The sequence below is a fragment of the Mytilus edulis genome, chromosome 13 (assembly GCF_963676685.1).
Source record: "Mytilus edulis chromosome 13, xbMytEdul2.2, whole genome shotgun sequence".
NCBI lineage: Eukaryota > Metazoa > Mollusca > Bivalvia > Mytilida > Mytilidae > Mytilus > Mytilus edulis.
In genome coordinates, this window is record NC_092356.1 from 50,594,030 (window position 1) to 50,607,720 (window position 13,691).

The following is a 13,691-nucleotide window of genomic DNA, read 5'->3' on the forward strand; positions in this document are numbered from 1 at the left end:
TGTTCCATTTAGCTGTCATTATTAAAAGAGATGAACTATCATTAAAAAAGTATAAATGAAAATAACGATTTCCAAGTCAAATTATAAAGGGGGACAAAATAAAACGTTAAGACTATATCAACCAACAAAACGAATTGAAAACCGTATTCCTGACTTGGTACAGGTATTTTCCACAAAAAAAATGTGGGTTGAAATTTGTTTTATAGCTACATAAACCATTTGTATGACAATTATTTATAGCTCTGTTAAATTGACAAAATTTGCGAGCAATCTAGGTAGACATAATTAAACTGGCCATCTACAGTTTCGTGAAATTGACCACGCGACATGCACGTGCAAAATATCGTTGAACAAAGTAAAAACGCACATTTTTCGCCAACCTTTGGTTGAATTATACATTTCAAAATGATTAAAAAATGTTTAAACATTTTTACATTTTATTCATCTTTGACATTTGTTTTCCTTTCTAAAATATGAAACGACATTAATGATGTTTTATCAAGTAGCCAACGAAAGACCATCTACAGTGAAGTAGCGTACCTTGCCTTTCAGCGTACTTTCATATTAGCAGGTTAATTACTTTGCGCATTTGTTGATACAGTAAAACTAAGTAGACCATAAAAAACGCAGCAGAATAAAGATAAAATGTTTCAAATCTTGAACAATATATGAATGAATTAGTTAAATTAAAAACAAGATTCATCTTATTAATATGTTTACTTATTGATTTCTCTACAGAGAAGATGTTTACCTTAACACCAGAAGAATTCCGTATCTGCCTCGAACGAAGCGAATACCGTCCATCTGATGTTAGCGTACGTGTGATTGGATTAAATGACCATTCTACCATGGTTGTTACACGTGCTCTCATTCGCCAGTCAACTTATTCTGATAAAGATGTAGACATTGAAAATGGGATAAATATCTATAATGGAATGTGTGAACTGAATATTGAAAGTGGAGAATGGATAACACATGAAAAAAGTATTTGAAATTGATTTCTTTATCACTTGATATTATTAAATGCCCATATTTGCAGAAGTTTCTGTGAAATTTAGACTTACCGTGAATTCGCATGGTGGGTAATAAATTCATAGCAGGAGATACTTACTTGTTGAAACATTCAGCAATTCCCATTGCATTTAATTGTTACCTCTATATGTCTCTTTTTAATGGATTTACGAGATTTGAACAAATTACTCACACCTTAATTCACTTTTAGTAAAATGTTTTACTTACATAGACAATAGCTATTTGGTGTCTTTAAATGTCAGCTGTATTTGCACGAGGCTAAGAAACATGTTCTTGCTTCGATATCAGTACAAATACAGCTGATATGTAAAGACACTAAACAGTTATTGTCTTTAACCTGAAATTTTATTTGTAATTTTATTTTATTTTTCAATAATTGAATTTGTTTTGAAAGAAATCGACATGACTAAAAAAGGGAAGCAAAGAGGACCTCAAATTTAACTGTGACGTAAACAGTAATTTCACATAATCGTTCGCTCTTCACAGAAGCATGATATCATAAAACAATATACATCTAGTATACGTACATCGCTTCATGTTATATGTGTACTTGTATTGGTATAGTTGAAAGGACGATTGCAGGATATACGTACATATGTTTTACCCTATAATCTAGTGCATTGCTTTATTCTCAAATCGTTCTTACTTCAAAATACGTATTAAACCAATTTCTGCTAAAATTGTTTAATATGGATACACCAGAACCCTTAATATCTAATTCAGTTTTACTTCACAGTAGCATTATTTTATTGAAACGTAATATCAAATTTGCTTTCAATGCTATAAAAAATTACCCCGTTATATACTGGTTAATAGAACGACACATTTCAAAGTAAATTATATTTAATTGTGACTACTCTGGAAATTTATCGAATGTTCTATAATGATTCATAATATCATTCTCAGTTGCAGATGAGGATTTAGTTCACAGACACATGGGAGAGGTCGTACGACACTATGTCAACACAAATGATTTCAAAACAGAAGTCGAGAACGAAGCATCCCTTAACAGTAATAAACAGTCGCTACTATTTAGAAGCAACACTGTCTTTGAACCAGAACTGCCGCTAAAACCATTCAGTCTTAGTCCCCATTCAAATGGTCTACGTAAGAGTAGTAGCAGTAACTTACTATTGCCGAGGTCGGCAACATCAACTAGTTTATATTCACTTAAATCAGTAAGGAGCGTCGTATCATTAGGTGATATGGATATCAAAATGGCATCAGGTAGTACTGGGAATTTTCCCAATGTGGATGAACATGTTTCTAGTGATGGAGCTCAAGTTAGATTTAAGCAATTTGTATCAAACACTAGGAAAAATTTTGTAAAAGCAGCCCAAACAATACAACAGAAAATGGATACGCTAATACATGGAGAAATGTCAGATACTGGAAATCTAGATCCTAAAGGTGCATTAGTGAAAAACAGGAAGCATGTTTATGAAACATTTGAACATGTCAAGCGTTTAATGGATACAGACAATAGTAACCTAGCATCAATTTCTGTGTGCTCACTATCAACAAAACTTGAGTTCGCAGCGGCGCATAAGTTTTTGTTCACGTCAAGTGCTATATATATTGTTGTTCTGGATTTAGATATCGAAATAGATGGATTTTGTTCTGTTTTGTCTGATATGACTCCTCCTGTAACCAATAAAGGTGAGTTTTACACAGGAATATTTTTCACGACAAAGTAACATGTCTTAATTTATTATTATATACTGCAGCTGTGCTATTTGAGCAGACAAATTGCATTGACCGTATATTCATATGTGATATACAGTCACTGACCGTATATCACCTTGTTTAGGACGTTGACAATGTGTTTCCGTAGAGTTTTATTTCTGACGTCAATAAAACATACAGGTTCGCAGAAATTTTACGTCTTCCGCTCAAAACTAAGAAATGATGGTTTTTACCCTAAATACTTCATTTAGAACAGTAATAAGAGTTGCAGTATATAAAGAGTAACCATACATTGTCTCGAAATATCAATGTTATTTGTACTCGGCTCGGAACAGGTAGAAATGCTCGGCACAGCCTCGCTTTCTACCTGTTTCTAAGCCTTGTACAAATAACATTGATATTTCGAGACAATGTATGGTTATTCTATATATATTATCTTTGGCAAAAAAAAATGATTTCAAACAAAAACCTTTTTTTAGATTATTTTTGAACTCTTGTTAACATTTCACATAACACTGGTTCTGGTAAAATTCACATTTTTGTTTTAGGGCCAGCTTAAGTCGGTGCGGGATTTTGCGTTGAAGACCCATTGATGGCCTTCGGCTGTTTTATTTTTTACTCTTTGTGCGGGTTGGAAAGCTGACAATTATCCGCACCTTTTCAATGATTAATTATTTGAAAAAAGTTAAACTTGTAGATAGTCTTAATATGTAACGAATTGTAAAGATTATTGCAAATTTACGCAGCTTTGGTATTTAGGTTTAGCAAAAAACTAATTTTGTTGGAAATTGGGGTACAATGTATAGGTATAGTTTTTTTCTATAAAAGTTTTAAGTCTGAAACTGAACGTTATCAAATGATATACTGTTAAGTCCTTTGAAAACTGTTAATAATTCCAATTCAGATTAAAATTGAATCTCTAGTTTAAGTGGTAAGAAATGCTTTTTTTTATTACAGATTACATAAAATACTTGATGAATGCAGTTACTAGACGCAATGAAGATTCATCGGACCAGTTTTCTAAAATGATTTTTGTTGTTCTGAATTCTGGATCAAATGAAGAGGTATATTTTCGATTTGTTGTATATATGTGGTAACATGTTAAACAATCTATGCAATCTTAGTGAAAAGTGAAATAACAAAAATACCGAAATTCCAGGAAAATTCAAAATGGAAAGTCAGCAATCAAAAGGCATAATCAAAAACTCAAACACATCAAACGAATGGATAACAACTGTCATATTCCTGACTTGGAACAGTCATTTTCTTATGTAGAAAATGGTGGATTAAACCTGGTTTTATAACTAGCTAAATCGCTCACTTTTATGACAGTTGCATAAAATTCCATTATATTGACAACGATTTGTGAACAAAATAAATCGACTTAAAGGGTAAAATATCCAAAATAAGGGTACAGCAATCAACATTGTATTATAATCTTAATCTACCCTCCATAAGAACTACGCCAATGAAATTGTTATTATAAAGAAGGGTCAAATGCGTCTAGATATAAGAAAACCAGATTACTCACATCATATCTTTCTAGGGTACTTTTAAATTAGTATTTAGTGAATACTAGTAACAAGACACCAACAAATATCTTCTATTAGAGAATGTGTATGTTGGCGTAGATTTATTCTGTTTTATTGTTTCGGATCAAAGGTGGCTTCAAATACAATTGTATAATAATTACGTTAAAGTTAAATTTGAAGGGGGATTGATTTATATGTGTCACATTCACAGCAATGTTTTAAATTGAAAGAATACACTGACTGAATAATGACTTATATATGTCAATTTGATTATTTATGTCGTTGGGTTAACAACATCTTCTTTATGTATTTGATATTAATTTAGATTTCAATATTATTACGTAACCCATGATAAAACGTTTTAATGATTTCACATTAGAGGATTTATATACTGATAAAATCATGAAACTCATTACATAACTCAAAGATAAAACATTTGAAAAATAGTTATAATGTTTTCATGTGTTTTCATTTTCATGAGTTTTCCCTGATTTTTAGAGGGCATCTCAAGATGTTTCTGAATTGCTGCAGACTATGACAGACATTGCAGATAACACAAACAAGTGTGATTTTGTTATAATAGACAATGAGCTAGAGTTCACATTAGAGGATTTATATACTGATAAAATCATGAAACTCACCCGACATATTTCCTCTATAGCATGTAAAACTATTGAGTCACGGGAACCTGTGCCAGCAACATGGCTTTCTTTACAAGAAGTTATTTTTTCAACAAGGAAAAATAGTGCTGAAATCATCAGTCAAAAAGGTGTAGTAGAACTCTGCATAAATCAAGCCAAGCATATTACAATGCCAACAAAGTCAGATGTAGAAAAATTCCTAAAATATCAAACTAGTAATGGAAATTTACTTAGTCTACCATCAGACGGCGCTCTTAACAACCTTTGTGTAGATATTTCTATTCTTTATAAATTAGATATATTTTTCAATCACGTGTCAATTATGTTAAGTAATGATAAATACGAATGTGCGCCTCTTTATGAGAAACTGCTGCTTGTAAGTGAGGGTCACGTCGATAAAAGTATCACCAAATGTTACATTTCAGCTAATGATCCACTGTTTCGTATAACATGTTCTCTCTGTCTAGCATCAACAAATTCATTTAGACTACAGTCAGGTTCGCATCACATTGAACTGTTCCTGTCATCATACATGAAAGAGCTGGCACCCGATGGACTTGCATTGCAGTTTAGAAAATTTGATCAAAGTGCGTGTCTTGCATATAGACTAAGAAATTGTATTCAAGTTTCGTTAATTTTCAAACAATTAGCATGTGCATTGTTTGATGTATTCCCTTTCAAGCGCATTCATGGCAAGCCGATTGTATTTAAGAACTTTGTTGCATTTACTATAGACCCATTATATTGCTTAAGTATAAGTAAGGATGCTGACAGAATCATTTTACACGTAACTAGAAATACTTCAGATAATCAAACACAATGTTCTTCAAAAGCTGAAATCTGCAGTAGCATTTACGAACAAACGGCATACACCATTAAACAAATAATAAATGTATTTACAACTAAGAGTGATTTGAAGAGAGAAGAATTTTCTGTGGAATTTGAAACCTGTAATCGTACACCTCCATGTTTTGTTGCCTCTACAAAACTCCAGCAAATCGATTCTTATACATGTACAAAGCATGGGACGTTTGTGGATCCACAAGAAATACTACGTGTATGGAACCTTACACTTCAGGTACATTATACTTGTGTAAAATATTCCCAACGTAATCTGTTTCTTAACTCTTATCGTTTTTAAATTTCTCGATGTTGTTCCCTTAAAATATATCGTCTTCTTTTAAAGTGCATATGAAACACGAAGAAAATCACTTGCCAGCTTTATCAAATATAAGCATTTAAGTGATCTATGTTTTTATATATTACTTTATTAAGCACGACCATTTCTTTTAATCTTTGTATGTTGCAATAATGATATGATAATCGTCGTTCACAAACTAGTCATATTTCATGTAACCACTTTATCGAGATAGATAAAATTCTATCGGCAACATATTGTGTTTTTATATTAATTTTCGAAAAAGCCGTGTCTAAATTTCAGATAATTTGGTAATGACACATCACGCACAAATAATTTAATCATGATAGTATTTATTCGAAACGAGAGGCGAAAGATATGAAAGGGATGTTGAATCTCATAAGTAGAATAAAACTGACAATGTCATGGCTTAAAAAATAAAAAATTAAAGTAAAAGCATCATCATGATAATCAAAAACAAAAAGTCGACTATAAATATACAAAACCATGTTTATCATAAAAAGACGAAACAAAGGAACAGCAGCCATCAAATAATACACAGAAAACGTCACTGATGAGTCTTATGTAGACGAAACGCGCGTCTGGCGTACTAAATTATAATCCTGGTACCTTTGATAACTATTTACACCACTGGGTCGATGTCACTGCTGGTGGACGTTTCGTCCCCGAGGGTATCACCAGCCCAGTAGTCAACACTTCGGTGTTGACATGAATATCAATAATGTGGTCATTTTAATAAATTTCCTGTTACAAAACTTTGAATTATCGAAAAACTAAGGATTTTCTTATCCCAGGCATAGATTACCTTAGCCGTATTTGGCACAACTTTTTGGAATTTTGGATCCTCAATGCTCTTCAACTTTGTACTTGTTTGGCTTTATGAATATTTTGATATAAGCGTCACTGATGAGTCTTATGTAGACGAAACGCGCGTCTGGCGTACTAAATTATAATCCTGGTACATTTGATAACTATTTCCTATCCAGTAGAACATCAATATATTTTGTTTTGATATTGCAGTCATGGAATACACGTTGATTTAAAAACTAGTTGATCTGGCTTAGCTAAGAATATAGACACTATATAATGACTAAAATGGGTCATGCAATTTATTTTAAAGGCTTGTCCAATGTTAGATGTAGAAAAATGCAGCCATTCATGTGAAGGTATGTTTATTTTTAGAAATAAAAGGAAAGCAGTGCTGCATTTGAAAAAAAAAATATGTTACCATCCTTCTGATGGAACAATGTCGGGTTTAGTAGTGAATTTGTAAAGTGTCATCTTGACTTATCATGTTTCGGTCTTCGTATCGTATGGCGTAAACAATTGCAATCCTGGTATCTATGATGAGTTTATTTTTCCATACTTTGACATTTGTTAAAATAATCTATAAAATGAAACCTTAACTTCGAATGAAAAAAAAATCAAAAACTAAATTTGATTTATATTGTTCAATAGGCTTGAGTGCTCAGTCTTTGACAGAAACAGCCACCGATTCAGATCTCTGCAGAATTATAAGAAGATTGCCACCAGGTTCTAGACGAAAAATCTTGAATTCAGTGAGAGCAGAGCTTATAGAGCATACCAGTTCTAACATAGATATTCAGTTACTATTAGTCCTGATCGGTTGGAGAAATACGGCAAAACAATTAACATTGAAGGATCTACAGAAAAGACTGATCAATTGTGGTGAACAAAAACATAGTTTGTGCATGGTAAGGAAACTATTTGATGACCTCTTTCATGTAAAAATTAAATCTGATCGTCAGAGCATACATACATTTTATGAACTTTCCGCTTTTTGAGAGAACCTTTAAGTTTGACATTTTTTATATAAACCTTTTCTAAGTGTGTTTATAACGATAAGCTTTTTTTGAAAAATTATTGAAAGATTTATAAAGAAAACAACAACAAAAAACACAAAAAAAACTTATGCTGAACAAGACGAACTCTTTCAATATCGAGTGATTACAACTGCTCTGAAAGGGTAAGCATATACTGCTTCATTAGTTACATCCTTCATTTTGCTTAAGTAGAACATAATGGTTGTACAAGTTTTCCTTCATTGGTTTTGTTAACGTTGAAACGTCAGGATACGACACACAAATCAACGAAAATTTAATATTTACCCACGTGTTGTGATTTTGTCTTTCAGATATATAGACATTCAAACAATGACCATGGGCTCATTAATTCAGGTAACATTTAATTATATTTTTACCATGACATGGATAATTAAGATAATACTATAGCAAGTTTCGTAATCTCATAAAGCAGTGTAGTAAGTTTTAAAGTGCATGTCGATTTACGTATTCCTGGTTCTATGTATATACACCTTAAGGGGTCCAGCGTTTCACACAAGGCAACTTGACAATTGGATATTTTAAGAATATATCAGATGAATGAAGCAAATCAAAGGTCTTTTTGAGTATAACGAAAGATTCATAGTTAAAGTAAACAAATGAGTATGTGGTTCTCGAATTATTTCCATATTACTATTTTGTACAACTAAATAAATGCTATGATTACTTTAGCGTTATGAAAATCGGCGAGTTTTATTTTTATTTTTGCAATTTTGCCTGAATTAATCATAAGAGGAACACCAAACGCAAAGATTTATATAAGTTTGAATGTCTAATAGACGGAAACTACATTATTAAAAAAAAAGAGTGCGTGTAAAATTAACGAACTTTGTAATTGAAATTTATAAATAAATTTTATAGGAAAGAGAAGCCAATTAATAAGCTATCATTTAAGCAGATTGACTGCGATTCGTTATTATTTTTCTGTTGATTTACACTTGTAAGCACGTATAAAACATTAGGTGTGAATTTTCTGTTTTGTTATTCCAATATTTATTGGTGATGGACGACTTATGAATCAAATATATACATTTATTGGATAACAGAGTTAATTATGCATAAAATAGAATGAACAAATTAAATCTAATTCAGTCATATATACAAATGACACGTTCATTGAACAAAACTTAAAACGTGTTGATTTATAATATCATTTGATTATTTTTCCAGTGATTAGAATTAAATTTGATATACTACTACTATAATTTTCTCAATCCACTTTTTCATTGGTCCATTTTTAACCAATTAGGTAATTGAAAATTACAAAACATTGATAAAAGATAAGGTGTATGTATACTATTAATGAACTTAATACACCGTATATACACATTATAATAGGTGTTAAACGTTAACTAATGAAGAATAACAGATTACTCTTTGACCCGATACCAATCATAAAAAAAGATGTTTTCATGATTGATGTAAAATTTATCAATTCATCATAGAAAAGGATGAATATGATATCTTCTGTTAAATGGTATACATTACCGCGCCGGTGGTCTCTTGTGGTGTGTGAGTCGAGTGCGCGAGGTAGTAATCAAATTTCTGACCAAGTAATCCAAAAACTTAAAATCGGCTCTTGCTGCAAAAATGTATTTTTTTTCCATTTTTTTTACTAAAAACTAAAGAATTCGTTAGAACCCTTCTGAAGATGGCATATAAATCCATTTGTACGTACGATGGTCAGTACATAATTTCTGGAAATACAATTTTTTTTAAAGCTGTGGATAGTTTTTAGAAAAAAATCTGGCAATCTGTCACGCATATGTTGATCTGCATTTTTTGGGGGGGGGGGGGAGGGGGTTGCAAAACTAAGGGACGACAACAATGAGGGATAAAACAAACTTAATTCAAATAGTTTGGGTGGGTTGGGTCAAAATTGCTGCAAGTTGTGTTTAATTAACATCGATTATATATATATATATCCCTATTGGTCAATAATTGTTCCCAAATTAAGTTAAGAGGGGGTAGAGGGGTCAGTGAAAAAAACTTTGTGAATTAAGTTTTTGTTATCCTACATTGAACTTTTCATGTCGTCCCTAATTTAGGAAAAAAAACAAAATGTATTGTCAATAAATCACACAGATTTTGAGAAACAGATTTTCCAAAAGACTGATTCGGACTTGAACACACCTTTGTAAAGCTGTGCTTTATATATAAATGAGAATATTTGTTATACATTTAAAAAACCCGTGGATTAATAAATTCTTCTAACCACGGATATCCGATAACATAAAGTACAATCGTTTATCTAAACTAGTCAAATCAAATTGGATGTAATCACAATCCTGTTCATTTTTCCTCGATTGCTAGAATACTGAATGTGATTAATATTAGGGATTTACACTTGCAACTCGCCACAGTAGACCATGAACTGTTTAGTGCTTACCCTTCCGAGTACCGATCGCGAGTTTACCATTAGAATCGTTTAATTTAGTTTGTATGCAGTTGTTGGTTTATCTTCGACTCATTATTTGTCATTTACCTTATGCATCTTGTTAAGGAAATCACAAAACATCTTCCTATTTGAACCGATGCGCAGGTTTGCAAAATTGCTCGCAGGATTATTTTGTGTGCTGTTTTTTAATCTTGCGAACATGGTCACAGTAACACAAGTTCTTGAATAACCATAACCATGTTTTAGACTATTTACCGGATTTGTAATCACATAAGCAACACGACGGGTGCCACATGTGGAGCAGGATCTGCTTACCCTTCCGGAGCACCTGAGATCACCCCTAGTTTTTGGTGGGGTTCGTGTTGTTTATTCTTTAGTTTTCTATGTTGTGTCATGTGTACTATTGTTTTTCTGTTTGTTTTTTTCATTTTTAGCCATGGCGTTGTCAGTTTGTTTTAGATGTATGAGTTTGACTGTCCCTTTGGTATCTTTCGTCCCTCTTTTATTGTTCTTGTTGTGACATGTACATAATAGCGTATTTATGGTGAAAATAGTAAAATAAAAAACATACCGTACTCCGATGAAAATTCAAAACGGAAAGTCACTAATCAATTGGCAAAATCAAAAGCTCAAACACATCAAACGAATGGCTAACCACTGTCATATTCCTGAATTGGTACAGACATTTTCTTATGCAGAAAATTGGTGAATTAATCCGGGTTTTATTGCTAGTTAAACCTCTCACTTGCATAACAGTCGCATTATTTTAAAAAACAACGTGCGAACAAAACAATCTGGTGAATTTTCCCTGATTTGTTTCTTATAAGATTATACATATATCTCTTAATGAATTTATACAAAATTGAAGTTAAAACTTAAAAGGAAAAGTGGTTACTGGTTTAAATTAAGGCAGCAGTAGTTTACCAATCTACAAATCTCTTAAATCGATTAAATGATGACGTCATAGATAAAAGGAGATGAATCAAGGTAACAAAACATCACAAAAATACTGAACTCCGAGGAATGTTCCTAATCAAATGGCGAAATTAACAGCTGAAATATATCACCTGTTATATTCCTGACTTGACACAGGCATTTTCTTATGTAGAAAATGGGAGATTTAACCTGGTTTATAGCTAGCTAAACCTCTCACTTGTATGACAGTCGCATAAAATTCCATTATATTGACAACGGTGTGTGAACAAAACAAACGTTTAGGAAATCGCATGAACTCTATAAGGGGCGGGACCGTTGTCTCGACACGGTAGGCGTATCAGGCTTATTTATTTATTGCAAACTCACTAAATACACTAAATACTGTATCTTAACATTTACTTCTCGTGTTTTGTATCTACTTCAGAAAACAGCTTGATGTTATCTTCACAACCAACGCATTTGGTTTACGTATGTCATACATTGCACTAATTCGTATCGCATAAACGTTTCAACGCTTGTCAAAGTTAATGAAGATGTTTTCCTTTACAGTTTATTATCGCTTTAAGCTGTAACAGGGGTCTACATATCTTTACAGTGGAAGAATAACCACAACTTACTATCGTATGAAAATAGTATAAAAGTGAACAACGATGCTCCAATTTAAAGATCGCTATAATGTTCGAAAGATTTATGACAAATATTTTCCTTCTGACATAAGATTATTATCATTGGTCTAACACCAACTACTGCATATTCTTCGTAAAAACAATATCCCAACAATGATAGATCTGCAAATTCACGGTAGCAATTTCTTTCTTTCCGGAATAAGAATAACTACATGTTCAATAAAATTTCCTTTGTGGTACATTTGATATTCATCATGATCTTTTTTCATTTTTCAGATAAGGCTGACAGGTCACGGGAGGTAGCTTTATACCCTCTTTTGATAAACCAGATGGCTGTAAGGCTGTTGACAAGGAGCTTGTTTCTGGCCCTTGAACTTGGATTGGATGTTGTGGAATACAACCAAATTCTACAACAAAACAGAGACAATCCAGTGAAAACAACTCGTGAAATACTATTACTTTGTCAACACAAAACATTAGATAATATTCTAAGCATCTTCCAAGAAATAGGAATAAAGGGACATAGTTTAGACGAAATAATTTCACTACTATCAAACACGAGCCATCTATAGGTCTTAACTTTTTTTAACCATATCATCTGAAGTTAACATATATGGTTTCAGACTAACCGCATGCTTTGACGCTCATTATTGCAACACATCCTTTTTTGGCGTTTGGAGTTCAGGAAACCGTCATCATCAAAACAAGTTCTACGCATTCCCTATTATCAACAGTATTTGATAATCGTAATAAATAGAAACATAATTCACCGTCTACGAAATTTGACATTCAATCATCTTCAGAAGCATTTTAAAGATCTGCTAAAAGAATATACTCTTGGTTAATAAATTGAATAAAAAGTCACAAATTAAAAAGTTTTGTAAAAAAGAAAATAACGCCATATAGTATTTTAATAAATTCAAATTTGAAAGAATCTCATATTGGTTGTAAAAAAGAATGAGTTGTGAAAGACAACGGCTATTCATATAGACAAACGATAAACCACAAAAACAGGAGAATATATAAAGGTCCGATCTTAAAAGCTAAACGTGGACAGAAAAGCTGAGAATAAATTTTAAAGAAACGACAAATTCTGCCTTCAAATACACACAACGACGGTCAATCTGAAAGTTTTGATGAATTAAACGTAGCGAGCGTTTTTTTCTTCTTCATAAAGGCGAAAATAAACGTTGCAAATGTACCAAACTTGAAATATGAAAACACGAAAAGAAAGATCATCACAAAAATAAATGAACCCTAAGAAATGGCTGATAGCAAAATAAAGTACCTACGAAAATAAGTTGGTTTAATTATGGTATTCATAATTTGGTATTTAGAATTTAAAAAAAGTTTTGAAGGTCACTTCACTTACTAAAACTCTCCAAGTTTCTGAACCATAGATTTTACATTGCTGTTGTAGATTCGCAGTTTGGTCCACAAACTGTACTGGTTGGACTTCCAGATTGTATGAAGATTTGCAAATGTTGCACGTACCTTTTATAAATAAAGGCAACAGTATTATACCGCTGTTCGAAAGTCACAAATCGATTGAGAGAAAACAAAGCTGATTTTCAAACTGAAACTGAGGCAAACACATCAGTTATAGTGGATAACAACGAAACAACAGCAACACTGAAGTGCAACAAAAACCAAAACGACAATGCAACACACACAGAAACGAACTATAAGATAACAACTGCCATTTTCCTGACTTGGTACAGGAATTGGTTTTGAGGCTAGCCAAACCTCGCGCTTTTTATGGCAATGTTAAATATAACACTAAAATGACAACAATACATGACAGGACTACAGTACAAAT

The 13,691-nt window shown here is 32.3% G+C and overlaps 1 protein-coding gene across 1 annotated transcript in view; it reads left to right on the forward strand.

Annotated features, from left to right (window-relative positions):
• The window catches only part of LOC139501531 (uncharacterized), a 40,087-nt gene extending 27,340 nt beyond the window's left edge, over positions 1–12,747 (forward strand). The window contains exons 8-15 of the mRNA XM_071290644.1: positions 739–984; positions 1,939–2,691; positions 3,676–3,782; positions 4,749–5,969; positions 7,171–7,216; positions 7,509–7,765; positions 8,206–8,248; positions 12,149–12,747. Of these exons, the coding sequence (XP_071146745.1) occupies positions 739–984; positions 1,939–2,691; positions 3,676–3,782; positions 4,749–5,969; positions 7,171–7,216; positions 7,509–7,765; positions 8,206–8,248; positions 12,149–12,444 (2,969 nt within the window). The 3' untranslated portion in view covers positions 12,445–12,747. The remainder of the gene's footprint in view (positions 1–738; positions 985–1,938; positions 2,692–3,675; positions 3,783–4,748; positions 5,970–7,170; positions 7,217–7,508; positions 7,766–8,205; positions 8,249–12,148) is intronic.
• Positions 12,748–13,691: the final 944 nt, after the last annotated feature.